The 26,612-nt window shown below is 40.7% G+C and overlaps 1 protein-coding gene across 1 annotated transcript; it reads left to right on the top strand.

The window, feature by feature from the left end:
- Positions 1–507: 507 nt before the first annotated feature.
- LOC113174457 (ras-specific guanine nucleotide-releasing factor 1-like) lies at positions 508–26,512 on the top strand. The gene is made up of 27 exons (XM_026378495.1): positions 508–916; positions 6,452–6,558; positions 8,002–8,149; positions 8,923–9,015; positions 9,876–10,129; positions 10,241–10,320; positions 11,050–11,243; positions 11,492–11,601; positions 11,807–11,925; positions 12,988–13,148; positions 13,395–13,458; positions 14,203–14,345; positions 14,688–14,770; positions 15,019–15,267; positions 17,121–17,494; positions 17,862–17,978; positions 20,720–20,890; positions 22,021–22,127; positions 22,231–22,343; positions 22,798–22,858; positions 22,947–23,053; positions 23,181–23,265; positions 23,362–23,559; positions 23,684–23,763; positions 23,883–24,000; positions 24,140–24,208; positions 24,697–26,512. The coding sequence occupies exons 1-27, from the start codon at positions 641–643 to the stop codon at positions 24,787–24,789; spliced, it is 3,774 nt and encodes a 1,257-aa protein (XP_026234280.1). The 5' UTR covers positions 508–640; the 3' UTR covers positions 24,790–26,512.
- Positions 26,513–26,612: the final 100 nt, after the last annotated feature.

Genomic DNA, 26,612 nt, shown 5'->3' with positions numbered 1-26,612 from the left:
GAGGAACACAGAATGCATTGTTGCAGGAGATGGAGGTGAGGGCTTCTTAATGCCCACAAAAAAAAAAAAAAAAGCCCCGATGTGCTGCGGGATTTTCTGAAACGCATGAGCTGCGTCTCTCTCCGTCTGCGTCGCTCCCCGGAGTTTCGCTCCAAGGTGCTGAAATGTGCTGCTCCGGGGAACAAGTCACATGACTGCGCTTCCTCCCTATGAGCGCAGGACGCCGTGTGTGTGTGCGCGCGTGTGTTTGTCTGCGTGTGTGTGTGTGTGTGTGTGTGTGTGTGTGTGTGTGTCCTCCAGTCCTCATCATGAGCGATGCAGGCTCGTGAGGACGGCTCTGGTGAGGCGGCGCTGCGCTCGCTGTGCTGTGCTCGCAGCGTGGAGTTAGTGCAGTTCAATGCGTAACTGTGACTCTTTACGCGCATCTTCTTCTGTTTCTTCTTCTTCTTCTTCTTCTTCTTGTTTTTTTTTCTTTCTTTCTTTGGTTTTGCCGTTGCAAACATTAGTGTGGCAACAGTGGATGGGCACACAGGAGTGGGCTGTTGCCCACCAAGTCTGACTGTGTTTCGGGGGTGCTGAGAAGCAGAACATGTAAGAATCCGCAGGAATCCCCGCAGATCATTTAGGATTCAGAGCCACAATGCAGAAAGGGATGAGACTCAATGATGGCCACATCACCTATCTGGCTCTTTTGGCGAAAAAGGACGGGACGAGGCGAGGTTGCTTGAGTAAGAAAAGCTCGGACAATACAAAATGGCATTCAAAGTGGTTCGCTCTGTTGCAGAACATGCTGTTTTATTTCGAAAACGACTCCAGCTCACGCCCCTCCGGACTGTACCTGTTGGAAGGATGTGTTTGTGACAGGGCACCGTCCCCGAAGCCATCTCTGTCAGCGAAGGAATGCTTAGAGAAGCAGGTAAGACGCCGATCACACGGGGAGTCCCCGCAGGTCGGACTGACTGACACCGTCCAGGTGATGTCCGTCAACACTCACTGATGCCGCTTGTTGGGTTTCCTTTCATCAGTCGGACTCTGCTTTGTTTTTGTTTTTTTTTTGCAGACACTGCACAGTCCAAACGTGACCGTGGCTGTGTTCCTTTCCATCCTAACACTTATTGCTTTTAAATGACGAAAACATTTCCCAGAGATGCTTTTAGCATTATCGTTCTCTTGACGTCCAGTGTTACGTAATGGCGTCATCCGAACTGATTGATTGTGTCGATTCTGCACTAAAATAGCCTCACAAACCTGCTTCACACACACGCAACTCCTCAAATGCACCAAGCAGAGTGCACAGTGGCTCAAAGTTAGCAGGACTTTGCAAACACTGGGGCACTGCTTTACCTTCCTGCAGTGGGGTTCTCGTCATCATCATCATATTTGTTGCATCACATGCATATATAAGACACTATTTTTAGACATCTCCATCGTTCCGGGATTGCAGCGCGTATGTGGGGAGCAAAGTTAACCTGCATCCAAACTTTGCAGGTTGCCATCTTGCGGAGGAGAGCTGCCCTTTCCCTGTCGTTTTGACGTATTGATTTAATTCCTTGTCTTGATATTAATAGCATCCTACCTTGGCAACTGCGTCTCCCCGGTTTATAGGGACTTGGTTCATTTGATAGCTCTCTCATTATCGCGGGGCTGTTCACGACAGCCATGAAGGAAAACTAAACGATGTCCCGGTGATGCTTTTGTGTCTCAGCATATCCCCCATTCGCTTTAATTCCCCGGGCATTTAGTGCCATGGATTAAAGTGTGAGGGCTAAACAATTTCCACTGTTTATCATGCCACTGTGACACAGCCAGACATAATCCCAGCGAAAGCATGGTTGCCTGTTGCTAAACAGTTTTAGGGGTTTGGATTGCTGCTGCTGCTGCTGCTGCTGCTGGAAGAAATGAACCCTTTGGCATAAAAGCATGGAAGAGCTGGAGAAGTGGTCAAGCCGCTGTGAGCTATGACTGCAGTCACCTTCTGAAATCTGCTCTGCCAGCTGCAGTCTGTTTCCCCGCAGTAGAGACAACACAGTAAAAAACAAAAAAACTGAAGTCAAAAGTCAGTGATTTTATCTGCTCAGTGATTCTAATCTTTAAATCTCCTCAAAACCATTAACATGTTCAACATCACGGTTTCTCTAGAGCAGTCTCATTTTACAACCCTTTAAATTTCTGGATGAAATTGTTTCATTTTTAAGAAAATCTTAGAAAACCTGGACCGGAGGCCGTGCAGACATGTTATATCTTTACTGTGTACTAAGTTTTTACAAAAAATATTCAAATTAATAGTGGTTACAACAAATTAAAGGAAACAAAGTTTCATTTGAAACTGCAAAACACATGTAGAAACAACAGGGGACATCAGAACAGTGTTTCAATTTCTAGAAATGATTAACGTCTGCTTGGATACACCCAAAATCCCTCACAAATGTTAAACATGTTATATTAATCTCAATGCACTATGCTGAATTTATTTTGCACCATCCATTATTAAATTCCATCAGACTAATACAGTGTCTATTGTGGTCACCATTTGTAATATCTACTGGAAGTCGTTTTGTTATGAGCTGCTTTAGAATATTATTTTTCTCTTACCGTATGACCTCTAAGGAAGAACTGACACAGACATAGAGACAGTCTTCTGTAATGACTCCATCAGTTTACCACAAGGACACCACACTGTAAATTCTCATTAAAGAATATTGTGGAAATGAAAAGTATTTTTGATTAAGTTTTGTATATTCAAGCTAATTCAACTTAAAATTTTGAGTGTTTATTGACAGAACTCAGATGTTCTGAAGTTGAGTTAACTCAACTCAACTTGTTAAATTAGGTTGACAAAATACAAAACACATATTAGTAGACTTCATAGCATGCATTTGTCAAGTTAATGCAATTGAAATATTGTTCTTTTTAGTTCTTTAAAGAAAGTAGTCATGGTGGAAACTTGCTGTGTGTCTTTAATACACACATACGTTAGATCAAGGTTATTTATTTTCACACCAGAATAAAATATGTGAACAGCTTAACATCATTGTTTTGTACTTATTTCCGGTACATTGTGCCTCAAGCAGAAGCTAGTATACTGTGTTAAATGCAGTACCAGGCTTGTTTTGATCTATTTGAAGAGTTTAGAGGAGAACATTTAGAGGGTGTATTTAAATAACAAAAGTGGGAGTTTTTTTTTAAATATTAGATCAACTGGTGTTTGTACAACAGATTGTTCAAATGAAGCTACATTTTTAAGTCTGAGCAACTACCTAATAAATCTAAATCAACCAAACTGAGACATTAGTTTACACTGCATACAATACTTAGTCAAGATAAGATTTAGTCGTGTTAGAAGAACAAATTGCATTTGTTGACTTGACGGTAAATCTTAAGGCAGGTCTTAGACTTGAATCTTTAGGTTGAAACAACATGTTCCATTTTACAGTCTATCCGCTGTACCTGGTGTCACTGTCCATGGTGCTGAACTCTGCTGCCTGGTCATGTTCTTCAAACCTGTTTAAATCTTAGTGTCGCCAAGACGATACAAATGTGCCAACATGCATTTATCTTAACTTCAAAATGATTTTTACTTTGCTTTTGTAAACATGACTAACTAGTTGTAGATGCCTAAACTCAACACAGTTTATATTAAATGTAGCTGATCAGAAGAAGCTCATATTTATAATATGATATGTTTTGCAAGTCACTGACAAACCAGCTACTTTGTTGTTTAAGTATACAGAGTTGTTGGTCATTCATATGACATAAACTCTTAAAGTTTGTCCGTTGTAAAGCCTATTTGATTTAAACCATGTTAGTCAAGGGGCATGCTGCATGAAATATGGACTGAGTGACATCTACGATGACAGCTCTTCATGCAGGCTGCTCCAGTGAATTTATTTCAATGGTGAATTAAATGAACTTGAAAGCCTTCAATTAACGCAACACAGTCTTCTGTTCAGCACATGTCCCTTTTCATATCATGTTTTGGGGAAGAGGTAGGGGAGGGGTGGGATTTTAGTTTAGGTTATTAAATGTGCACACATACTATATGTAAAATGCGTCCATGTGTGTCTGCATACAGTACATGTTCTTCATGTGCATGAACTACACATTTTCTAGTGTAAAGTCAATCTTGCCATACATGTCTGTATGCAGCCACAACAGCACGTCTTGTGGGGCTCTGTTCTCACCTTAAAGTCTAAATTTTTTGTTTCACCATGTCTTCATGTGCAGCTCCACAGAAAAGGTGAGATGAGGACACCACGAGTAATCAATGCTCCATGTGTCTGACTGCATAGACTTCCTTTTAACTTTCCCCTCTCTGCAAAAACAACGAGTGACACCCTAGTCAACAAGCAGACTGCTGAGGTCGTCTGAGGCAGTGCTACTGTACATTAAATCTGTTACAAATGCATATTACAGCGGATTCGAGACTTGCGCTGAGCATGTTTAGCGGTGCTTGTGCATGCACTGTACGTCTGCATGTGTCGGAGCTGCAGGAGGAATGGCCGGGCGAATACTGGATCTTATCTGTGTGTGACAGGGAGAGGGACAATGCAGCGAATAGATGCCAAGCCAACTGCCACCTTGCAGAGCTTGAGCGCTTTTTATAGCCCTCCCTCCTCAAAAAGGCAAAAGATCTTTTTCTCCCTCCCTCTCCGTCTGTCTCTCCGTTTCTATTGTATTCTTTGGAGTGTTCCACTTTTTAAATGTTCTTATTCCCCATTTAGAAGGCGAGCTACGTTTAAGCCCACAGTTACTATGGCAACCCCTATTTGCATCTGAAAAAGTGCATTTGAAGGGGCCAACAAAATGTGCAACAACATTCCCCTTTGCAAGTGCAACAAATATGGGCATATGAGAAACGGGAGGTTGGTCGCCTCAGTGGTGGTGGTGGGAGGGGTGCGGGTCGAGATGAAAATGTTTGATGGACATTTTGTTTCCTTTTTTCTTTTGTTTACAATTAGTCCAGCAGTCTTTAGATGTGGTGGCTTGACTGTTTCCTTAAGTGATTTATGAAAATGATCTTTTGTCGTATCTACAGTTGAATCAATTTAGACTATATTGTTTCCATGTAGGTCATACTGTAAACAGTGTTTACATAAACAGCAAAACTGTAGGTAGTTTACAGTAACAGTAGTTTTCAACAGTCTGAGTACAGAAAAGAAGCACCAGAGCACAGTCCCAGAAAAAGTGGGTCAGTGCCTGTATAGAGTGGATGGATGTGCCACTGTATAAGTAGTGGTCTGTTCAATCAATGCTTCAATCATACTGTGTTTTAATTGTTTTAAAATGTGTAAATTGTCCATTAATGTGTTGTTCATTTATTTTTAGACTCTCAATGAAACTAGTTGCACTTTAACTTTATTGCATCTGGTTCAAATGATAAAGAAGCACAAACCATTTCTTCATGAAATCCTCGTGTTGCTTTGCTTCCACATTTTTTAACAACATGTGTAAAATATCTAAAAGTGGGAGTGTAGTGATGTGTTAACTGCCCTTTATGCTACAAACTGGATTTACACTTAAAAGAGAGACAAAATACAAAAAATGTCATTAATGCATTGTTAAGGATTTCAGCCAAAGATTTCCTATATACTGTGTTGTCTCACTTACTGACAGATAATGCTTCTGTTGCAAAAAAAAAAAAAAAAAAAAAAAAAAATGTTGCGACGTGGAGCTAAATTTAGCTGCCTAAAAGGCTCGACACACCAGCTCACAGGAAGCAGGAGATGGGAAGCACATTATTGACAAAGGCCTGTTCCGCGGCTCATCAGGAAATATGGAACATTACTCCCCTTCACAAATGATTTGCTCCTGGCATTTGGTGGGAATAAAAAAAATCCAATATATTGGATTTTTGGGGTCTATTTACAATGCCTCAGTGTTATATAATTTGATGTGTTTTTACCACAAACTGGATGTGTGTGCTATTACTGCAATGACCACCACTGGGTTGATTTGAGGGTTTGATCTGATAAGGCCATTAGACAACAATTCCACATGCGTTTGTCATAATTGCCGTAACTGGACCTTTAAGGCTCCAGGGAGATAATTGGTGAGGGAGTGAAAAGGGGTGAGGGCTCGCAGGTGTTGGTGTCACTAAAATGCAGCCAAATTACTGAGGACAAAGCAAAACAGAGCTAAACAAAACAAAACATGGCGCCAATTCAGGGATGAGTTGCCAGGTTACAGACAGAATGCACAGAGGCTTTATAATGAACCTCTCAAGACGTTTCCCTCGGGATCGTTCTCTCCCACCCTTTACACAGATGACCATGCATGTTGTGTGTACATACGCCTTCAATTCAACCAAATAGAGGTTTCAGACAAAGCTGATCAGTGGCGATCGTGGTGTAACGCTTCATTTTCACTTCAATAAAACACTTTAATATTTTCTCATTCTCTCAGTATATGCTGAACAAATGTTTGACGCTCTATCTGTGTTGTCGTGTTGCAGTATTACTTCACTGTCACATTCAATCATGACAACCAGAAGGCTTTGGAACTGCGCACTGAGGACGTCAAGGACTGTGATGAGTGGGTGGCTGCTATCACACAGGCCAGGTACCTCTCACACATGACCTCTCACCTACACACACACATTTAGCTGAGGAAGGTTTTGTGGTTTTGAGAATTAGTGTGTGTGTGTGTGTGTGTGTGTGTGTGTGTGTATATACTCTATTTGCATCATAATAACTCAACAGGACCTTTTTTGCAGCACCAATTTTTGGAGAAAAGGTAACTAAAAGAATTTTTAGAGTTGATCACGTGAACTGCAATAGCCTATTGATGTGCATGTCATTCCTCTTACTGGAAGGCATTAAAATAATTAAAAATGTAAATGTCTTACAGGCACATACTCCATGAATTATGTGCTAACAAGAACTAACAGAGGTGCTGTGACATTATTCTCTGAGCTACATGGTAACATGCTTAAATATAACCCAGATGACCTTTGCACTTCGTTTTTGGGTCCATAGAGCTCGTAAAAATAAGAATGGGGATGAAAGAAAATAATCCTACAGCTCCTCTATTTGAATAAATCAAATTCATTTGCATGGTTCATGATGCTTAGAAACCCAAGGGTTGTAGAAGGTCACTGTTCACTTTAGTTCGCCTGCTGCTGTGGTTTGGGTCATATGCTTGGTGTGTAACACACAGACTTGATCGACTCCACTGGATTATTGTGTGTTTGATCACTTAGTGATACTGTATAGAGAGCTATTACTTAAATCAACCAGATAAAGATGTATCACTATTACAATTGATGCATAGTCCAGATTTATATAATGGCGCTTCATGATTCAGAGACAAAAGAGAGTCACGGAAGACAAGCAGCAGAAATCACTCCAAATGTCAGTGTTGTGCATTTGTATGGGGAAAGGTCAATTGATTGGACTCACCATAGATTACATTGATTAGTGCTCAGTCAAGACAGCAACACCTACTGTACAGAGGTTGGTTGACCTGTAAGCATGTAACACACAGCAGGCCTGTGAAGATCTGTAGTTACAATTGCTTTTGTCTTTTCGGTTTGGTCTCTGATTCCCGAATCATTGCCATGTTCTAACGGGCTGAATTTCTTTCTTACTTTTTCTCACTTCAGCACATTTCCAGTTTAACAAGCTTTTTCTGACGTTGATTCAAATGAAGCCAAAGCCTGATTGTTCCTCACTTGTCAGGAGACATCCAGATTCAAAATAGTACGAGCCCTTATTTACACGACTGTACTGATTTTAAGCCTCACTTAGCGAGCACTGGCAACTGGGTAAAATACAGAATCATTTCTCATGCAGAAGCAGCCTTTTACACATGGTTTGCTAAGGCTAAGTATTTGAAGAATTAGTTGCGTAAGTGCATAAAGCTCTGTGTGGACGTAAGGTCTGTGGTCCACACAGCTACTGATCGGAGGTTTGTTCTTGCTTTGATACATCTATGGAGAATGAAATGTGTTAAAACATGTGTTAATGAGGTCCTTACAATGTCTGTTTATGTGTGTCTGTATAGTTACAGGAACCTGGCTACAGAGCATGAAACTCTCATGCAGAAGTATCTTCATCTACTCCAAATCGTGGAGACAGAGAAAACGGTTGCCAAGCAACTTCGACAACAGATAGAGGATGGGGAAATCGAGATAGAGCGGCTAAAATCAGAGGTAACTTGCCTTGTAATTTCATGCTAGTCATACCTATGTGGTGTGTGTGTGTGTGTGTTTTCATTTTTACTTTGTGTGTGGTAGAGAGAGAAAAGATGGAAGTGAATGTAGTTGGACAAAAAGGAAAAAGACAGAAAAAGGGCATGAGACAAAGGTCACGACCCAGATTCCAGACCACACTGCTGTGAGTTGTAGCTTGCAGCGCCCATGGGCTGTCCTTGCAATACAGTTCAGTGTTTTATATCCTCATTATTCAGTCTAAACTAGATCAAATGCGTTTCTCTTTAATGTGCTAATGGATAGCTCCTATTGAATTCAAGGTTTTCAATATGCATGAATCAGCTTCTATTGTACCTGATACAGCAGCCTGCAGCAGAAAATGATCATCTGCCATCATCTCTCTTAAAACATTAATGGATTTAGGGCTGTATTGTTTAATTTTTAGCTGTTTTCTTGAGTCTATTCTTATTCACACACTGTGTCATTCTAATGGGAGTTAATGAAACAGGGTTGTGCAAAATAACATTTTGATGCAGCCTGTTTATACTGGAAACAATTATTTGAAAGCAGCTAATGCATTGGAACAAAGTTGAATGAAAAAAAAAGTAAAATCATTGACTCAAACATTCAGGAATCATAATAAGACACAGATAAATGATAAAACTGATGGGATCACGAGCAGCATTTCAGCTGGATACAGTATGAGGAACACGTCTTAGTCCACTGAGTCGATATATATATATATATATATATTGGTTTGTGTTTACATTCAGATTGCTGGACTGCTCAAGGACAACGAGAAGATTCAGTCGAATCCAGAGGTGCCACCCAGTGATGATGACACAGAGATCAAGAAAATCAAAAAGGTGAGATCTGACTGCTTTGATGATGTGCACTTAGACAAGAGAAACCCTGAATCACTGCGCAGTTTTTCTCAACAACAAAAACTCATGCAGTAGTAGTAATGTGAAGGGAAACACTAACAGAAAAACAACAAATTAAACACTGCATCATCTCCGGGCAGATTTCACATATAACCTTCATTTATTCAGGGAAGTTTACCAATCACATTCATACGCCGCTGCTCATCCTCTACAACCACTGTCCTGCTGCCTGTTCCCCTGATTCTACAGTTTCTCAGGTTCACTTCCACTTACTGGACACTTTATTTACATTTACATTTGCATTTAGTAATTTGGCAGGGGACAGGGCAGGGTAAGCGTAAGGAGGTCTGGCAGAAGGATCAAACAAAGGCAACAATTGAACCCCCATCTCTCGCATGGAGGGCGGTGACGTTACCACTACACAGTCCGGCCAGTATGAGGTACAATCTAATACAATCCAGTACAGCTGTTTGTAATAAATGTGTTTAGTGTTGAGGTCATACTGGGAGTAAAGTTGTACTGGAGTGCATTACATTAAGAGGCTTAATATAATATACACAAAGTCTCTCTCAACTGGGTTTTAGTTTTGGTGCACCTTCATCTTCAGTGAGTCTATGACATTCAAATCCTGATGTCTGCAAAATCTGAAAGCAGACAAACATTGAGATGAATGCCTCAATAAGCAGCTTTTACATTGCTTGTATTCATTCAGTGTTTTGCTTTATATACATGTTTGTAAACATACTGATTATGTCAACTTTGCTATTTACTATCGAAAAGTTGCATTTCAGACAAACACAGGATCTATAATTGCAGTTGTGTGATAAACGTTTTCATCGCAGGTCCAGAGTTTCCTGCGAGGTTGGATTTGTCGCAGGAAGTGGAAGACCATCATCCAAGACTACATTCGTTCACCCCACGCCGAGAGCATGAGGAAGAGGAACCAGGTGGTTTTTAGCATGCTTGAGGCAGAGGCTGAATATGTGCAGCAACTCTACATCCTTGTCAACAACTTTCTTCGGCCGCTCCGCATGGCTGCCAGCTCCAAGAAGCCGCCCATCACCCATGATGATGTCAGCAGCATCTTTCTTAACAGGTGGCTGGTGGTGAGACTGGTTGGGATAATGGTGTGACTCAACACAGTGGGAGTTGCCAGCAGTTATGAACAATAGCTCATGACCACCATTTTGCTCATTTGTTTCACCAGTGAGACCATCATGTTCCTCCACCAGATCTTCTACCAGGGTCTGAAGGCCAGGATAGCCAGCTGGCCGACACTGGTACTGGGTAAGAGGCACAGAGACAACCCTTCAGTTACCCACACAGTTCAGCATGCGCCTTGTTTTTACTGGGATTTGTTAAAGGGTCAGTTCCCCTAAATCATAGAAGAGAAGAAAAAGATGCAAACAAGGACATTTTCAGTTTGATTTTAGCATGTTTTTAAAGTATCTCACTCTGAGAGTCCAGTTATTTCACAATCATCAAATCATCAAATATTTTTGCAACTTCAAAAGCAACTTTTAAAGCCATTTTTGTTCACATAGTTCCCACTGTAAGCGTTATTAACTGTTAAGGACTGTTTTCTGCTGCTGTGAAACATTTAACAAAAACAAAGATAATGCAAATTCAGGTCAAGTATAGTTAAAATACCCTTTTCTTTGCATTTTTGGTTTAACCTGTTCTCCTGGTTTGTGCTGATTTAATTTTTATTATTATTACCGGTATTTGTTTAAGTTGTAATGTTTTAACTTAAATTTAAAAGCCTAACCAGGGACGGTGGCTGCAAATTACCTTCAGCAAGATGGCCTTTATACTGAAGATTATATGTGTCAATGTATCAGTTTTTTTTTTCATAGTGTTTTACTGTCAAATAAACAAATAAGCATAACAGGAAAAATATATATTTTTTTTTGTAGCTCTTGCTCATTTGTTGTTTGTCTCTTTTTTTTATTTTGTTTTGCACAGGAAATTACTGAATAAATTAAATAAAACATACTTCATCTGTTCTCTTTACAGCTGACCTGTTTGACATTTTGCTGCCCATGCTGAACATCTACCAGGAGTTTGTGAGGAACCACCAGTACAGCCTGCAGATCCTGGCCCACTGCAAGCAGAATCGAGACTTCGACAAGCTGCTGAAGCAATACGAGGCCAAACCCGACTGTGAGGAGAGGACGCTGGAGACCTTCCTCACATACCCCATGTTTCAAGTATGATTTAAAGAGATTGCATTACCAGCATATTATTCTGGAGGTACACCTTTGTTACAGAACCTCATAAGGCCAAATAAGCTTATCGTCTCTGCATCTTTTAATCTCCTAAATGTTATTGTAGAAATTATCAGATTATAATTGAAAGGATTTAAATAATAGTAATAGTAATAATAGACAAAAAAAAGTAAAATAATTATAAATTATAAAATAATAAAAAAAGATTTGCCCTCTTGTTTTTCTCCCAGATCCCTCGTTACATCCTGACATTGCATGAGTTGCTGGCTCATACTCCCCATGAACATGTGGAGAGAAACAGTTTGGACTACGCCAAGTCAAAACTGGAGGAACTTTCCAGGTAGATCTTCTGTCAGTCGGTCAGTCCAGTGGAAGTTGCACGTTGTCAATAATTGTATGTGTCTGTCCTGATAATGAAGAGCACTAACACTAAATGTGAAACGACAATACTCTACTTAAACAAACTGCTTATGCTAATCAATTGTATATAATGGACCAAAACTCAATACATCATTTGAATTTATATGGATTCGTTGCACTTTCAGAATCATGCATGATGAGGTGAGCGAGACAGAGAATATCCGGAAGAACTTGGCTATTGAGCGGATGATTGTGGAGGGTTGTGAAGTGCTGCTGGACACCAGCCAGACATTTGTTAGGCAAGGTAAGTATATTAAAACACTGATGGTGAGAGGATGAAATATATTTTTATAGTAGTTTATTTGTTTGCTAACCACATGGCTAGCAAATAAAAATCACCAATCACATCAATAACCCACACCATTAAAGGCACTCTGACATCTGAGGACTGCAGAACACAAATACCTCACTTAAAAAGTCAACGTACAACCTATTACAGAGAGTCCTAGGCTTGAAAACTTAAAACGTGTATAAAGCTGGAGCACAATAGCCACGCCTGATTTCATAATCCTACACAAAAGTTTATGATGAGCAAAAACAATATGGCCCTAGGCAAAGTGATACTGACGGATGTAGGAATGTAATACAACAAAATACGATAAATACAATAAAATATTTCAGTCTAATATAATTCAATACAAAAGCTCTGACATTAATTTTACTTTTTTTATCATTTCACAGTTTTTATTGAAAACACCAGAAAGGTCACACCATTTACATAAATGAGGTGGCCAAAGCATTAGAAACACCTCTTAACATAATGCACACCAGTCCACACCACACTATGACCTCAATAATAAACTTATAGTAAATTTATGACCTTTCTCACAGTTTCATCAAAAACAGAGTAATTATAAGTGTGTTAAGGAGTAAATTCATGGCAGAGCTGATGTATTGGACTTTATTAGATTGTACAGGTGAATGTATAAATTGTTTAACATACCGTGGATTCAACACTCATCTCTCTTGCAGCTTTGTCTCTTGTGATTCATCACATGTATTCTTACCCAGATGTTCCACAGCCTCCTCCATCGTGCAGACATGTGAATAAAATCACTGACGCACACACACAGGCCTGTGTAAACTACAAACAACAGAAGAGTCAATGATTACACACAAACACACGCTAAAATTCACGGATGTATAGTAGCAGCAAACATTTTCTTCTAGTAGGTACCTGCTTATAAAGCTTTCTCAGGTTTATAAGATCACAGTCAAAGACAGTACGAAAAGGTAGAGAGCAACTTGTGTGTTTTTTTCTCATTTAAATTTATATGTGTGTTTGTGTCTGTGCATCACTCAACAGGTTCTCTGATCCAGGTGCCGATGAGTGAAAAAGGGAAGATCACGAGAGGCCGACTGGGTTCTCTGTCTCTGAAGAAGGAAGGCGAGAGACAGTGTTTCCTCTTCTCCAAGCATCTCATTATCTGTACCCGGGGCTCCGGGGGTAAACTTCACATCACTAAGGTACAGTAGAATTATAATAAAGACAACATGGGATCACCTTTTCCCACACAATCCAATAAAACAAATTACTAACAACAATTTCTCATTTAAAGTTTAGAGTTTGCGTTAAGTGTGGAGTGAGACATAAGATCAATTTCGGTCATTATTTTTAAATCCTGGTGCAGTTTTCAGCAATGATAGTTAAAACTATACAGAGACCTTCATGGTCCATTATCTGTTAACATGCAACGTTCAACCCTGTCACAGAACGGAGTGGTCTCACTGATAGACTGCACACTGATGGAGGAGCCAGAGGGAACAGATGATGAGTGTAAGTTACTACACAAAGTGAAATGCTTTCTTAATATACTGCATATGCTGTTTGTGGGAGTTCATGTGTATGTATAAAGTAGTATAAGCTGTAAAAACATCCACCAATGCAGTTTTTCTGCATTCTACTACTAGAGGCTTTAATTTGCAAAACACAGCATTTTAGAGATCTAACAGTCAGTGTTTGTAAGGGACTGGTGTTATACACACATATATAACAGAATCCTGAAATACTAGCTTGTAACTAGTAACTTTACTAACACAAGATGCCTGTTAATTCAATTTCAATTCAGTTTTATTTGTATAGTCCCAAATCACAAACCCAACCCTTGACCGGTTGGGGATGAGCTTAACAGATGTTCAGATGTAAAGAGGCAAATTATGTCAGACAAGAAGGATTTCTACCTTTCTAGTAGTACAATAGAAAAAACAACTTCTTTGAAATTGTTGGATACAAAACAAGTTGTCCACAACTTTCCTGTTTACAGAAAATACCACTATTAAATTTAGTCAAAACTATAGCTATAATAGCTATAATTGTTCACTGATGCTAATAGTACATAATTGAAACAAGGTAACAATCCAGCATTGTCCATAACAGCACTGTGCTTTCACGACACACATTAACCCAAAAGTAAAGGTTGCAGATGGAACCTGATATCTTAAGACGTTCAATATATACAGTATATGTACTTTTTTTTTTTTGTTGCTGCTGAAAAAAAGGTTGTTGAATTTGTGCTTTAAGCCAAGGGGGAGCGCAGCGGCCAGGACACGGAGCACCTGGACTTTAAAGTGATGGTGGAGCCCAAAGACAGCCAGCCTTACACCGTCATCCTGGTGGCGTCGTCACGACAGGAAAAGTCAGCGTGGACGAGTGACATCAGCCAGGTATGACAACTTACCTGTATTCAACGATTAAAGATGTAACACAGGAAATAATCCCGCCCAGCAAAATTCAGTCATCATTGTAAACTCTGAGTTTCTACAGATATAGTTCTACAGAGTGTTTTATACAGCTTTGATTGATTTTTACAGCTTGTTCCCACAGTTCCAATTCTGATCTGATGAAGTTTGGGACATAATGATTAAAAGGCCAGACTTTTGTTTTATGATCATTATCAGCTGGTTGTGTATTAACTTATAGCATCCACAGGTTTGTGAATTCATACTCTATTTTGGGTTATTATACTCACAGAGGGTCCTGTTGTGTTTTTTCTGTTTGTCTTACAGTGCATTGATAACATCCGCTGCAATGGTCTGATGATGAACGCCTTCGAGGAGAACAGTAAAGTCACTGTTCCACAGATGATTAAGTGAGCACAAGTATATAGTACATGAAAAATGAATAAATACACCTTACATTCATGTCATTATATACTTTTACCATCTCAACTCCATACCCAACTCTAACCATTACCCTGACTTTAAATAAATGTCATGCTAACTTTAGCCTAAAGTCCTGAAGTCCAGTTCAAAGACTTTAAATAAGCTGTTCTTAAGTAATAAGTGTAGTTTAAGTCCCTGTGAATATCATTCCTCACCTCACTTACACTTAACACAGGTCGGACACCAGCTTGTACTGTGATGATGTCGACATCCGCTTCAGCAAGATGATGAACTCCTGTAAGGTGCTGCAGATCCGCTATGCCAGCGTGGAGCGCTTGCTGGAGAGGCTGACTGACTTGCGCTTCCTCTCCATCGACTTCCTGAACACCTTCCTCCACTCTTACCGGGTCTTTACCAGTGCTGACGTAGTGCTGGACAAGCTCATCACCATCTACAAAAAGCCCATCAGTGCCATCCCTGCACGGTGAGTGAATCGCTGCTGTGGTTGAATTCAGGCGATTCAATTTGGGATTTTGCTGTATGAGTAGACTGGGGGGAAGATGCCCACACAAACCAATACTTTAATGCAGGCTGACAGTGATAGCATGAAGAGGAGAGTTTATGTGTTTTACACACTTTTGTGTGTGTGCTTCTGGTCACATATAACACTACAATTCCACCTTGCATGTTTTTACCTTCGGAAAGGCCGGGCTACATGTGATAAAGGCTGTGGTGTCTCAGTAAAGGAAGCAGACCAATGATTTATTATGTGATGCGAGATCCCCTCCAGAAATGTGTAACAATATCAACCATTAGAACGTGTGAAACTGGACCTCTACTCTTTTCAATTGAGACTAATTTACTTTGGAGTTACCGTAGTGTTTTTTCAAGAGGTATTTCCATAATTTAGACATTAAACTCCTCCGTGCACCTTGATGTGAGGCCGATCCCTGCAGTTTGTCACAACTGAAAAAAAGTACAAAGTTTGACATTTTAACATGTTTTCTCCCGAGGATGCAGCAACAGTGTTGTAATGGTGCAGTGAAAAGGTGGGACTTCCCCGTTATTTGATTTTTATCAGCCCATCATGCTATCAAATCCTGTCCAGGTGAGAAGGGACTACAGAGGAGACAGCGAGAGGTCACACCAACACATCCTCAGTCCACCATCACAGTTAATTGGGTCCTCCGTCCACCCACCTTTCCCTAAGCCCTCCTCTTTCTTTCTCATTCCTCTCTTCACCCTTTTCCATTCTCTCACTTTTATTTTTCTTTCCACAAGTCTGACCATCCCTCTCTCCGCTGCACTGTCACCATGGCAACCGTTCACACTGCTGCAGGACCCCACCCTCTCGTTCTTTCCTCGTCTTCCTCCTCCCTCCCTCTCTCTCCCTTTCTCCCATCATCTGCAGCGGCTCCACAGTATTAAATATTGATGGTGGTGGTTTGCACCCAGGCCATGCTCTGCTCTCCTCTTCTCTCCTCCTGTTTGTCTTACTCCTCTCTCTTTTCCTGCTTATCTCCTCTTGTCTTTCCCATTCCCCACTCCACTTGTGTCCTTTCCCAACTCTCCACTTTTCTTTTTGCCTCTTCCTTACCTGCTCATCACCCCTCTCTTTAGACTTCTCCTTCATCCATCCTCATTTTCCTTACTCTCACCTCCTTTCTTTTAATGTTTTTGCAAATTTAGGTGAGGAGACACAACATGGCTGCAGCTTACACCATACAGGGCTGGAGGCTTCCCATTCGCCCACTCCCAGTCAGCAGCCTTCGCTGTGGTGGAATCCATATCCACTATGTTGTTCCTCCCTCACCCCTCCCTTTCTGTCTTACTGTTTTCGCCCCTGCTTTTTTTTTTTTTTTTTTGCATTGCACCTCTGTTTCTTTCTCCCACTTACCTTCTCTGTCTCTATGTGGCTCCCCCTCTCTCTCCCTATGTCTCTGTGGGCCTCCCCTGGGCTGGTTGCTGTTGGCAGCACCCGTGCCTCCCACACTGTCACTTGACATGCTATTTATAGGCCTTCAGAGGGGGTGGCTCTCAGTGCAAGGAGGATGCTGTCTTAAACAATGTAGCTTAAATAAAAGAGGCAAGAGCTCCCGAGGAGCCCTGTGTTCCCTTTCTACTTCTGTGTACAGTGAACATGCAAGTGCACCATGCAGCCCAATTACCACCATTTCCCCCTTTCCAGTTCTTTTCTGTTCAAACTAATGGAAATAGTGACACAAATGTTTAAAAATGTTGTTTTTTGTGTTGAAATTTGCTCTTGGTCGTAGTCACCTACTGTCTTTTTTCACACCATGCTCCATTTCTCCTCTCTCTCATTCTCTTTTCTTGCAGTTCTTTGGAGCTTTTCTTTGCCAGCAGTCAGAACAACAAACTCCTCTATGGCGAGCCACCCACGTCGCCACGTGCCAGCCGCAAGTTCTCCTCCCCTCCTCCTCTCTCCATCACCAAGACATCCTCACCCAACCGCCGTCGCAAGCTTTCGCTCAACATCCCTATCATCACAGGGGGCAAAGCCCTGGATCTGGCTGCTCTCAGCTGTTCTCCTAATGGTTATGCAAGCATGCACCCCACCATGTCACCCTTCAGTAAGACCACCCTTGACATCAACAAGCTCTACGTGTCTAGCACAATGACCAGCAAAATCCCTGATGAGGGAGAGCCCAAAGCTGAAGGCAAGGCTGAGGAGTCTGTCCTCAACAAGCAAGGTCAGAATCACATGTTCTGCAGCAGCTTCACACTGTCCACCCTCATGCTCATACCTTGTTAGAAACACCTGTACATTAAGTTTAAAAAGGGTCTAAAGGGAAAGTTTTTATTCAGTATCCTTTGGGAATGAACAGCAGAGTCTCAGATGAGAACTTGGTTCTAAATGTTGAATTCAACTGCCTATGATTATCAACCCTAACTATTTTAAAATGTGTCCATTTTCATGGGTCTGGACCTTGTATTTCCATTTCACACCTGATTTTATTTACTTTTCTCAGCTACCCCAACACTCACCAAACCAAATAGTTAGGTTTGTTCGGAGTCGTTGCCCTTGTTTTGATTGTGAACACTTGTTTTTGTGTCCAGATCTGTCTGTGAGAGAGGAATGTGATGAAGACCCAAGTCAGAGTGATGAGGCGGAGGCAGAAATGTCTCCTCCCAAATCCCCATCAACACCCAAGAACATCAAATCAAAAAACTCTGGTACAGTATGGCTCTATCTCTTTGTCTCTGTCCCATTGTGTTGTCCTGTTTAAGCTGTTAAGATGTCCAAGACTGGTTGAGAACGCCTTGTGATCTACTGTTGAATCCCAACCCACCAGTTAAAAAAATGAGTTGGCAAGAATATTAATTAACTTGGCAAGAATGTAAGAGCTTAGCTCTTAGTGCTAGTGGCATAGAGCACATGCCAACAGAGCATCTTGATAAATGGAAATATAACAAAATAAGATCAATATTAATAGATATTGTCAATAATAACAATTGGTAATTTTGGCACATCCAACAGGCCGGCTTTTCTCATGTTACCACTTGAATGAACAGTTCCAGTTGGCAGATTACATGATGCAGCTTGACAGAAAACCAGATAATACAGTATAAACGAGCAGTTAAAATAAATTCTAATCAAATTTAGGGCAATTGTCCATCAAAAAGACCAAAGAAGAAATAATATCTTTTGTTTTGTGAATTTATTGAAGAGAAACTACTCAGAATTATCAAAATAATAGTTTTTCCACGTGTACATTCAAATTCACTTTTACACTTTCATTGATACCCTTTACATGTCTGTGCAGCAAATAAGAAGCTACAGCCAGAATTGGTGATTTCAGCTAAACATAAAGAAGCAGAGGCAAGCAGCTATCCTGGCTACCAGCACCTCTAAATGTTACACTGTACCTTACTTGTTTAATAAATAAAAAAAGTGAAGTGTCACGATGCCACAGCGTGTTTGTATGGAGTGTTATGATCTGAGTCACACACTAATATTTTGTTGGTCTTTAGTTTTGATTACGGCACAAATTCACTGTGGCATAGTTTAAATAAGCTTCATTTAAATATTTATTTATAGGGAACATGTATTCCTGTCCAGAGTTGCAGTAAGTTTTCTTGTTTTGGTGATGGGAGAGTCGGACTGCTGCACAAAGTCTTCTCCAGCACATCCCAAAGATTCTCAGTTGGGTTAAGGTCTGGACCCTGTGGTGACCAATGTATGTGTGAAAATGATTTGTCATGCTCCCTCAACCACTCGTATACAATTTAGGCCATTGTCATCTTGGAATATGTCCGTGCCATCAGGGAGGAAAAAACCCATTGATGAAATACCTGGTCACTCAGTATATTCTTTCTTTGGACAATGTGGACTCACATGACCTTCTTCCATTGACCAGTTCTTAACACAGTTTTAATAGTTTCAGTCTCCTTAGATGTTTCTTTGCTTGATTTATGCCAATAAACAGATTAACATCTTTTCCACAACCACAGGATGTGTCTTCTGACATGGTTGTTTAAGAAATGAGAAGCTACTCACTGCTTCAGTTAGGGTTAAAGAACTTGTTGGCAGCTGAAAAATAATCATCCATGCAGTAATTATCCAATAGGAGGCTCTTACCTGTTCGCTTAGTCAAATCCAGGTGGTGACTTTGTGTTTTTTTGGACGGCCAGTGTATTTCATGGTCCACAGCAGTGACTTCTTTGATTCCCCCTTGAGGGTTCCAGGAAACCAAGGAAAGCCTCGCATGGTGCACGGCCAGTCAGGCAGTTGTGCTGGTAGAGGGATTTTTGTTACCCTGAGGCAGAGCCAGGCTTCTGCAGCTGTTTCTAGTTGTTGTTGTATGCTAAGCTAAGTTAACAGCTGCTGCCTGCTTCAGTGATAATCCACACAAAATCAAATTAACTTTTTTCACAAAAGTATTTCCCTGAGACAGCTGAAACATCCAACTTTACACAAAGTGGAATCACACAGACAACCCGTGCATCTAATAATAAAGATTTAAAAAATGAATTACTTATCACAAAGCACCTTTAAACTAAGCATCGATCTTTTGTCTCTCTAGCACTTATAATGGTGTAAGTTCTTAAAGATGCTTAAAATCTTAAAATAAAACCTCAACAAATTAGAGGAGGCTGTCAGTAGACGTATACATTTTAGGTCACAATCAGTGATTTTGTTTGATATAAACATGTAAAAACCCCCTCCAAGTGTTGTTGCCATCCAACCATGCCTCACATCTGCACCATCAGGCTGAATGTGTAAGAAGGGTGACAAGGTTCAGATGATTAAGGCAATTCATAGAGTTCAATAAATATAGCCGCAGCAGACTTGTAGCAAACTTTTTTTTTCAGTAAACAACAAGCGTAACTATAACCAAATAAGGTCTTAATAAAAACCACCTACAGCCTCCTGGCCCTCCCCATACAGCACAGCGAGGGAGCATCCACCCCGTAGGTAGTCAGGCGCAATTCATCCCCAGTGTGTTCTCTTCCCACGGTGTTGGATACAAGGGAAGCCAGTGCCTTGTGTAAGTAGGTGGAAGGAAACCTTGTACCTTAGCAACGACGTGCGTGTTCTTCTATACCGCCCCCGGCTGAACGGAGGAAGGCAGCGAGGAAGGGAGGGAGGGATGGAGGGAGGCAATGAGGCAGACAGCGGAGTATACACAGTCACTGCCACAAGCTACAGGACACACTGTGCTAGGTCTGATTTAGCTCTCTGTTGCCCTCCACTGGTCAATAACTTGTTTGAATCTGCAAATACAGTGTAGAGCATTATATAATTCACAGAGGGAATCATATCACCTTCAGTGTTTGGGTTGTAATAACTGCAGACTATGTGTCAGAAAACAAGAAGAGTTTTTTTATATTTAGTAGAAATTTCTGGTAACCGTTTCATAACAACAATGAAGAGTGAACAAGAGGATTCATCTGTTTTGTTTCACTCCTTGTAGAGTTTTCCCTGTTTTCCTTCAACAATGGCATGGTGGTGTCATCTTGCCGGGAGCTGGATAATAACCGCAGTGCCCTTTCAGCCGCCTCAGCCTTCGCTATCGCCACTGCTGGTGCCAATGAAGGCACTCCAACCAAGGAGAAGTACCGTCGCATGTCCCTCGCCAGCACAGGTCAGTCCCACGAGCACATGAGGAAATGGTACTTTTGCAGTGAGGAGGCTACTCGTACTCAGAATTCCCTGAACTACCTATTTATTTGATTGAAGAGGCCAAAATCAGCCCTTGGGAGAATGCAGGCTGTTTCAGATTTTAGATGACACCAATCACAGCTCAAGACCAAGCAATAAGGTCACAGGGTGCACCCCAACAATCACATGTTCCACTTCGCCTGTGAACACAGCATTAATTGTGGACACTGAGTTGTAATGTTTGATCTATCGGGACAACTGTACGGGTTTAGAAATTTTAGTTAACAATTGATTTTTTCAGTCGCTAACTTAAGTTCTATGAAGGTCAGTAACATACACAAATATAAATAAGCATCCGTCTGATCCTGCTGGCCCTGTTTGTGCTTGAATTGGAAGTCTAAAAAGTAACATACTGTAATATATAATACTCCTTTCTTGGTTATATGCAATTAACTGCCTTGTGTTACAGTGTTACAATGAGCCCTCTGTTCATGTTATGCCATCATTTAAGCATCTGTTTCAGTAACATTATCTTATCTAAATGTTGGTTTTATGCCTCTGAGCCAGGCCTACATTTTCATATATCATTATTGTGTTAACATTTTCATGTTAACATAATGTCTAGGAAGGCTTGGAGTAAATTTCTTCAATACAACAGATTATATTTTTGTGTCAAATGGTCAAAGGTCAAGTTCACAGTGACTTTGCATTCATCCAGTTGTGGCCCAAACTTGTCAAAATGATATATAAAGAATGCCTGGAAGGAATTACTTTCACTGGCAGAACTTTCCAATCTGAGTCAATGATGAAATTATTCAGTTTTGGAGGCCAGAGGTTAAAGGTCAAGGTCACAGTCACCTCATGCATGCCACATCCTCATCAATGATATATCTCAGGAATGCGTGGAAGGAATTTCATTACATCTGGCACAAACATCCACCTGGACTTCTGCATAAAGTTTTCAGCCTGGACAGACGTGTAAACTACATCACTGATTAGCAGAAACATGCTGCTGCAATGTGATAATTCTAGTCTAGATTTTTACACAAAATAATGATTGCTCTGTGCTGTTTGAATTTAGATTGAATGTACTTTTGTTAAACGTAATTCCAGGTTTTCCTACAGACCAGAGGAATGGAGACAAGGAGTTTGTTATCAGAAGAGCTGCCACAAACCGAGTCCTCAATGTGCTCCGACACTGGGTGTCTAAACACTCCCAGGTACAGCACACCTTCTTTCTTTTTTATTTCTATCGTTCTTTGCATTTGTGGAGGTAAAACAGCACTTCTCTAATGGCACTGTTGTTGCTGTGTTGCTCCTCAGGACTTTGAGCTGAACACTGAGCTGAAGATGCGGGTAATTGGCTTCCTGGAGGAGGTGATGCATGACCCAGAGCTCCTGACACAGGAAAGAAAGGCAGCTGCCAACATCATCAGGTTGGTTTTCTGTTATCATCACTTGATTGCACATCCAGTCATGAATGACACATCTGTTTGTCAGTACCCTGTTTCTACTAGAGAATCAATGATGCCATCACAGGAAGTGGAGATAGAGGACATCACCCCAGACCTCAGCCCAGACCTCCAAAATGTTTCTGGACAACATTTAACCATTTCGTCTGAGCACCAGTTTCTTCATATCCCTGAATTATTTTCTTTCTCTTTGAAGACGACAGGAGAGACCTTTATATTGGTACAGCATGTCAGCATGTACTGCTCCTCCTGCCAAACATGCTAAACAAGACCAAAATGCCTGCAACTCAAATGCAACAAAAAGCACAATCAGTAGAGGACTGAGTAAAGTTAGGCACGTTTGATAGGGTCATGCCATTTCCTTTGCAACTTTGAGCAACACTGTAAAATAATGGGGCATTTGTCTTTTTGTACACAGGACTCTAACTCAGGAGGACCCTGGAGACAACCAGGTCACTCTGGAAGAGATCTTACAGATGGTGAGGGGAACATTACAAAAGCTTTTTCTGTATCAAGACTTGAAATTACTGGGTGTCCTGTAGAAACAATTGTGTGCATTTGTGCCAGGCTCTGGAGGACTGCAAAACTGAACCATTTGAGAGCCACTCTGCCCTGGAGATAGCTGAGCAACTCACACTGCTGGACCACCTGGTCTTCAAGGTCATCCCATATGAGTGAGTACACACACGTATGTGTACACAGACACGTTGTTTATAATGCGCAGGGAAAGGTAAAGGGAAGCGCGCACATTAAATGTTGGTCTTTGTTTTTGATTTTTATGGAAACATATTTTTTCTACAGGGAGTTCTTTGGCCAAGGCTGGATGAAGAATGACAAGAACGAGAGAACTCCGTACATCATGAAAACAACCAAGCATTTCAATGATGTATGTGTTTACTCTGGGCCTGTGAATAAAAAGATAGATAGAGAGATAGATCGACAGCATTAACGTCACCATCTATTTCTCTCTTTTTTTTGTCAGATCAGTAACAGGATTGCCACCGAGATCCTGCAGTGGGACGATGTGAACATGCGGGTGGCGGTGATTGAGAAATGGGTAGCAGTGGCTGACATATGCCGCTGCCTCCACAACTACAATGCCGTGTTAGAGATCACATCCTCTCTCAACCGCAGCTCCATCTTCCGCCTCAAGAAGACCTGGCTCAAAGTTTCCAAGCAGGTATCAGTCATTTCCAAAGCACCAGACTAGCAGTTTCCCTCTGTTTCCAGACTTCTAAGCTAAGCTAATTGACATTTTCTTCTTTTCTGTCAATAACATTGTTTTGTTTTCAACCATCTTTTAGACAAAGACTGTAATCGACAAGTTGCAGAAGCTGGTGTCATCAGAGGGCAGATTCAAAAACCTGAGAGAAGCTCTAAAGAAGTAAGTATTTAAAGTTATCTCTCCCCTGTGTTCACATATGCTGGAGGAGAGGTTTTGTATAATTCCCTTTGTGTTAATTCATCTGTGCTGTCTCCCTCTGACCTGCCTGGTGTCCTCAGCTGTGACCCTCCCTGTGTTCCCTATCTGGGAATGTACCTGACAGACCTGGCCTTCATCGAGGAGGGGACACCCAACTACACCGAGGACAACCTGGTCAACTTCTCCAAGATGAGAATGGTAAACAACACCAGTGCACTGAAGTACTGTACATACAGCATCTTAAGCCTTTAAAACAGTGTCAGACATCATTGTACATCATATAAAGAATGATCTATAATAATGACATTTATCCAATGTTCATTTTATTTGCTTCCAGATATCTCACATCATCAGGGAGATACGGCAGTTTCAGCAAACAGCTTACAAGATCGATTATCAACCAAAGGTGAGGTTACTTTTTATACTTGTTAGAGGTTACACTGTGATACCCTGTCTGGTGTTTCTGTGTACTTTTCTCTTCTCCTTAGTATTTGTCCAATTAGCCTGCTGACATAATTATGTACTGTTAATTAAAAACATAGAAACATAGAAACATAGAAAACACAAATCTTTTTACTGGTAAATTAAGTTTAGGATGTTTTTTAAGATGTCAGTGACAGAGTGCGCTCCTCCTTACTTTTTAAACTGAATAACACATTCTGCACATTCTGGATATCATGTGCACCTGTAATAATTTGTATGCAATATCTGGCGCTGACCTGGCTTAATGAAGGTTCAACAATGATGTCCAATGCCAGGTTTGTACCGTTTATACAGAACGCTGTTCTGGCAAAGTGCACAATAATCCTGCATTGACTGTGAAAAGTAGATATAAATATATTTGTAATTGCTACTATAGCTAAACTGCTATGATTGTGTTGTTTACTACTGCAGGTGGCAAAGTACTTGTTGGACAGTAGTACAGTTCTGGATGAGGACAGCCTGTATGACGCCTCTCTGAGGATTGAGCCCAAAACGTCATCATGAGGAGGATCGCTCACTCTTTCAGTCCTCACGAGGAGTGTACAGGAACAATAAATCATTATGTACATATGCTATTATTTGTTTTAGACACATTAGGCTGTGCCCTTCTAGTTTGGGCTCCCCAATGGACTTGTTGTGTACTGTATAATCGTTATTAGAGACTGAGTAGAAGCCCAGAGAGGTTTTATTTATATAGTTACAGAGTAATTATATGTTATTTATTGTCTTAAATATCATTTTATGATGAAGTTATTTTCAACCACAGAATAAATTAATGAGAGATACAAAGAATTGATATTTAGTCACACTGTAAAGGGACTGTGCAGTATAAGACAATGCTGTTAGATGGAGTAGTAAAGAGAGAACTGCACATAACTGCAGAAATCTTCAAACTTTCTTTACAGGACCCATGCACACATTCTGTATTTGTATAGTATAATTATATATAATGCAGAGCCCATTTCTTCAGTCTATTTGTCCTGATTCTTAAAGTTAAAAGTAATGCGAATGCAGTAGCTGCATGGTAATTCATGTGAAGTTCATTCATGTGAGTTCTTAAGATTTCGGTTTCTGAGGATTTCAGTGCAGGAGCGGCAGACGCTGCCACCTGCATGATCAAAATAGAGAAATATAGACGGGTAATTACAGACTGTAAATACGCTGAAATCTTAAGGATTCTAATTTTAAGGGTTTTAAATTAAGAAACTTATTAAATCTTTTTCCTGTTAGACAAAAAGAGGGAGATGAAAAGTGGGACAGCTGCAGTGACTGAAGTTGAATCATGTGCTCTGATGTTTTATGTAGCCGCTGAGTGACCAAGAGATTTGGAAATGTTGGAGTCAAACTGGCACAAACGCCGATTTCCTGACAGAGCTGCGACACATGGTGTCAGTTTAGAGAGCTGGGTTTTTATGCTTTGCTTATAATCATCCTTATTCCCCTGGTGGGCAACATGATGTATATATGGTATAAGCACCGGGCAATGTATGTAGCAGATGTAACCAATATTGAGCCACTTCAGGAAGTTAAAATCCCAGCTTCTACACTCAATGAGAGCATTGTTTTATGGCTAACCCTCTTTGGCCAGTGCATTATGGTTTTGCCTTAATTATGAAATGGGTTAGATACCACAAACATGTGTAAACTACTTTGTTCTACGATTTGCCAAGCAGAAGCAGCAGTATTTACTGTGTACAATATTGTGTACAGGCAGTCTGATGCATTTCCTAACGTGCAATGTGTTAAAAACATATCCCTTGAAATGTGTTATCCTTATGATCGTTCAACTCTGTAATAACTTTTTCTGTGTATGATACTTTAAAACAATTGTTGAAAACAACTTATAAGTGTAACACATTCTGTATCCTGTCTACTCCAACGTGTTAGCAGGAGCTATACAGTAGTAATATTGTGCTTATTCTTGGAATATTTATATGTATTTTTTACAAGCTTTGTATAGAAAAACACCTAAAGCTTATAAGTGGCAGGCATGTACCACTTTCACGTGTTCAAATCAAATCTATATCTAGAGCAGTATGTGTACTGTATTTAAACCCCACCCTTGCACATGACTCTTTACCCTCCAACAGGCACATCTGATGTTTGCAGTGAGCAATACCCAGTGGAATGAGAATTATATTTCAGTCTATTTCAACAGCTTGAGCAGTATTTCCAGTTTTGTATAAAAGTGTATTCTTTCCTGATTACCTCTTGTTAATAAATTTATTCTTTCTCAGGGGGAGAAGTGTCTTCAGGTCCGACAAACGTTTGTTTCACACTGTGAAGTGTATCCGTCCATGACCTTTGTGGTTATGGCGTTTCGGGGA

The sequence above is a fragment of the Anabas testudineus genome, chromosome 3 (genome assembly GCF_900324465.2).
Source record: "Anabas testudineus chromosome 3, fAnaTes1.2, whole genome shotgun sequence".
NCBI classification, from domain to species: domain Eukaryota; kingdom Metazoa; phylum Chordata; class Actinopteri; order Anabantiformes; family Anabantidae; genus Anabas; species Anabas testudineus.
This window is presented reverse-complemented; position numbering and strand designations above follow the sequence as displayed.

Coding starts and splice junctions, on each gene's coding strand:
- LOC113174457 (XM_026378495.1), top strand. CDS start 641: ATGCAGAAAGGGATGAGACTCAATGATGGCCACATCACCTATCTGGCT. Junction 11,602..11,806: donor AAACTGGAGGAACTTTCCAG/GTAGATCTTCTG, acceptor TTGCACTTTCAG/AATCATGCATGATGAGGTGA. Junction 24,001..24,139: donor ACTTCTCCAAGATGAGAATG/GTAAACAACACC, acceptor ATTTGCTTCCAG/ATATCTCACATCATCAGGGA.